The sequence below is a fragment of the Stegastes partitus genome, unplaced genomic scaffold (assembly GCF_000690725.1).
Source record: "Stegastes partitus isolate 25-593 unplaced genomic scaffold, Stegastes_partitus-1.0.2 Scaffold690, whole genome shotgun sequence".
NCBI classification, from domain to species: domain Eukaryota; kingdom Metazoa; phylum Chordata; class Actinopteri; family Pomacentridae; genus Stegastes; species Stegastes partitus.
The window spans coordinates 313457-315478 of NW_007578421.1; the positions used below are offsets into that span (position 1 = coordinate 313457).

Here is a 2022-nt window from a genome sequence, read left to right on the forward strand (position 1 = left end):
GCAGCGGCCCGGAGACGGACAGCCTCCGTGTTGACTCCGCTCTGGAACACATGCTAACCTGTTAGCATGCTAGCAGCGCCGGCCCGGTGACGCGCCGCCTCTGGTCGCCTACAGCGGGGACACCTGCAGAGCAGAGCCCGGGCCGAGCACCGGGCACCAGCAGCACAGACCAGGACCGGGGCTGTGGCTCGGTACCGGGTCTGTGGACTCTGAGCAAACACTCAGAAACCTGGACTCAGCTGCTGAAAAAGTTCACAGCTGATCAACATGATCGACCAGCTCTGATCGATCACGTTGATTGATGGTTTGGGTTCTGGACTGAAACTCTGATCCTGACCAGATTCACTGTCTGATGAGTTTAAGGATCAATATAATCAATGGAAATCAGATGTGTGCAGTCAGCTGACCCGGTTCGAGTGGTTCTAGTGGTTCTACAGGTTCTACTGGAAGCTGACGTCCTGAGTTCAGAACCATCATATTAACTTGGTTTCAGCAGAACAGCTGTGAAACCAACAGGGTAGAGAAGTAGTCCCATCACCTCCCTACAGCCTGCTGCTGGCACCAGAACCTGTTCTATGGTTCTGACCCGGGTGGTTCTCTCCTGACCAGATCCTTGCTGCTGCTCTCAGATGGATGTCGCTTTGGATCAAAGCGTCTCCTGAATAAGTTCAAACCAGATCCAAACAATGAATTGAAGCTGAACTCAGATCTTTAAAGTTCCACAGAGAACCGAAAGACAGAAACTGGATCACGGTACTTTTAGCGAGGTACCGTTTCACCGGCACCAGCTGTGATCACGGCCGCTAACGAACCAAACATTTCTGCTGTCGTGAAGCCGGCGGCCTGCTGCCCCGAGGCCTCCAGCCGTTAATAATGTGGAGGTTCTGGTTTTCTGTTTTCAGCTGGGTTCAGTTTGAAGCAGTGACTGATCAGGTAATGCTCACCTGTCTGTCCACCTGTACAGCGTTGCCGTGGCAATGAGCAGTAACGAGTGCTTCGGTTGCGGCCGCAGCGGCCACTGGGTGAAGAACTGTCCGAGCGGCGGCCGAGGACGAGGAAAAGGTCGAGGACGAGGCAAAGGTGACGCACACGCAGTCCTTCTGCTTTTGAATGTTGACACATCTGCTTCTGCTCCTGTGAGCCATTAACCAATCAGAATGTTGATCAGTCTCACCTGGTTTGTGTTTCAGACCTGTTCTGTTACCGCTGTGGGGAACTCGGACACGTGGCCAGAGACTGTGAGCGGACTGAGGATGGTGAGGACACACAGTGTTTACAGCTGAACTCCTGATGAACCTTCACTGAAAACACTTTCACCTGAGACAGGTAGAGGCAGCGCAGAGTTAGACAGGTGCAGCCAGGTGAGGTCTGACCGCTGTCTTACCCGCAGCTTGCTACAACTGCGGCCGAGGAGGACACATCTCCAGAGACTGCAAGGAGCCCAAGAAGGAGCGTGAGCAGCTCTGCTACAACTGCGGCAAGGCGGGTCACATGGCGCGCGACTGCAACCACGCCCACGAGCAGAAGTGCTACTCCTGCGGCGGCTTCGGACACATCCAGAAGTGCTGCGAGAAGGTCAAATGCTACAGGTGAGCACCTGAGACAGATAAACCAACAGCACACAGGTGGAACTAATCGGTCCAATCAAAAGGGACGGAAAAGGGCACAAAAAACCAGAAGTACAAACACAAGGAAAGGCCATTTCAAAATAAAACAGGAAGTCACAGAAGAGGGACATAAAAGCTACAGAAACACCAACAGAGACAGGAAACACATAAACAGAACAAACTGGTTATACTGGGTACAGGACTACTAGTCTAACCAGTCCAAACATTCTGACCAGTACAACTAGTCTGACCAGTGTAACTAATGTTCTCAGTCCAACCAGTCGAACCATTTTGACCAGTATAACTAGTTTGACTAGTATAATCAATGTTCCCAGTATAACCAGTCCAACCATTGTGACCAGTATAACTAGTATGACCAGTATAATCAATGTTCCCAGTATAACCAGTCCAACCA

General features: G+C 51.5%; 1 protein-coding gene across 1 annotated transcript; it reads left to right on the plus strand.

Annotated features, from left to right (window-relative positions):
• Positions 1-891: 891 nt before the first annotated feature.
• On the plus strand, positions 892-1904 carry cnbpb (CCHC-type zinc finger, nucleic acid binding protein b). The gene is made up of 3 exons (XM_008290666.1): positions 892-1080; positions 1191-1256; positions 1391-1904. The coding sequence occupies exons 1-3, from the start codon at positions 978-980 to the stop codon at positions 1591-1593; spliced, it is 372 nt and encodes a 123-aa protein (XP_008288888.1). The 5' UTR covers positions 892-977; the 3' UTR covers positions 1594-1904.
• The last annotated feature ends 118 nt before the right edge of the window (positions 1905-2022 follow it).

Coding starts and splice junctions, on each gene's coding strand:
- cnbpb (XM_008290666.1), top strand. CDS start 978: ATGAGCAGTAACGAGTGCTTCGGTTGCGGCCGCAGCGGCCACTGGGTG. Junction 1,081..1,190: donor AGGTCGAGGACGAGGCAAAG/GTGACGCACACG, acceptor TTTGTGTTTCAG/ACCTGTTCTGTTACCGCTGT. Junction 1,257..1,390: donor CTGTGAGCGGACTGAGGATG/GTGAGGACACAC, acceptor TCTTACCCGCAG/CTTGCTACAACTGCGGCCGA.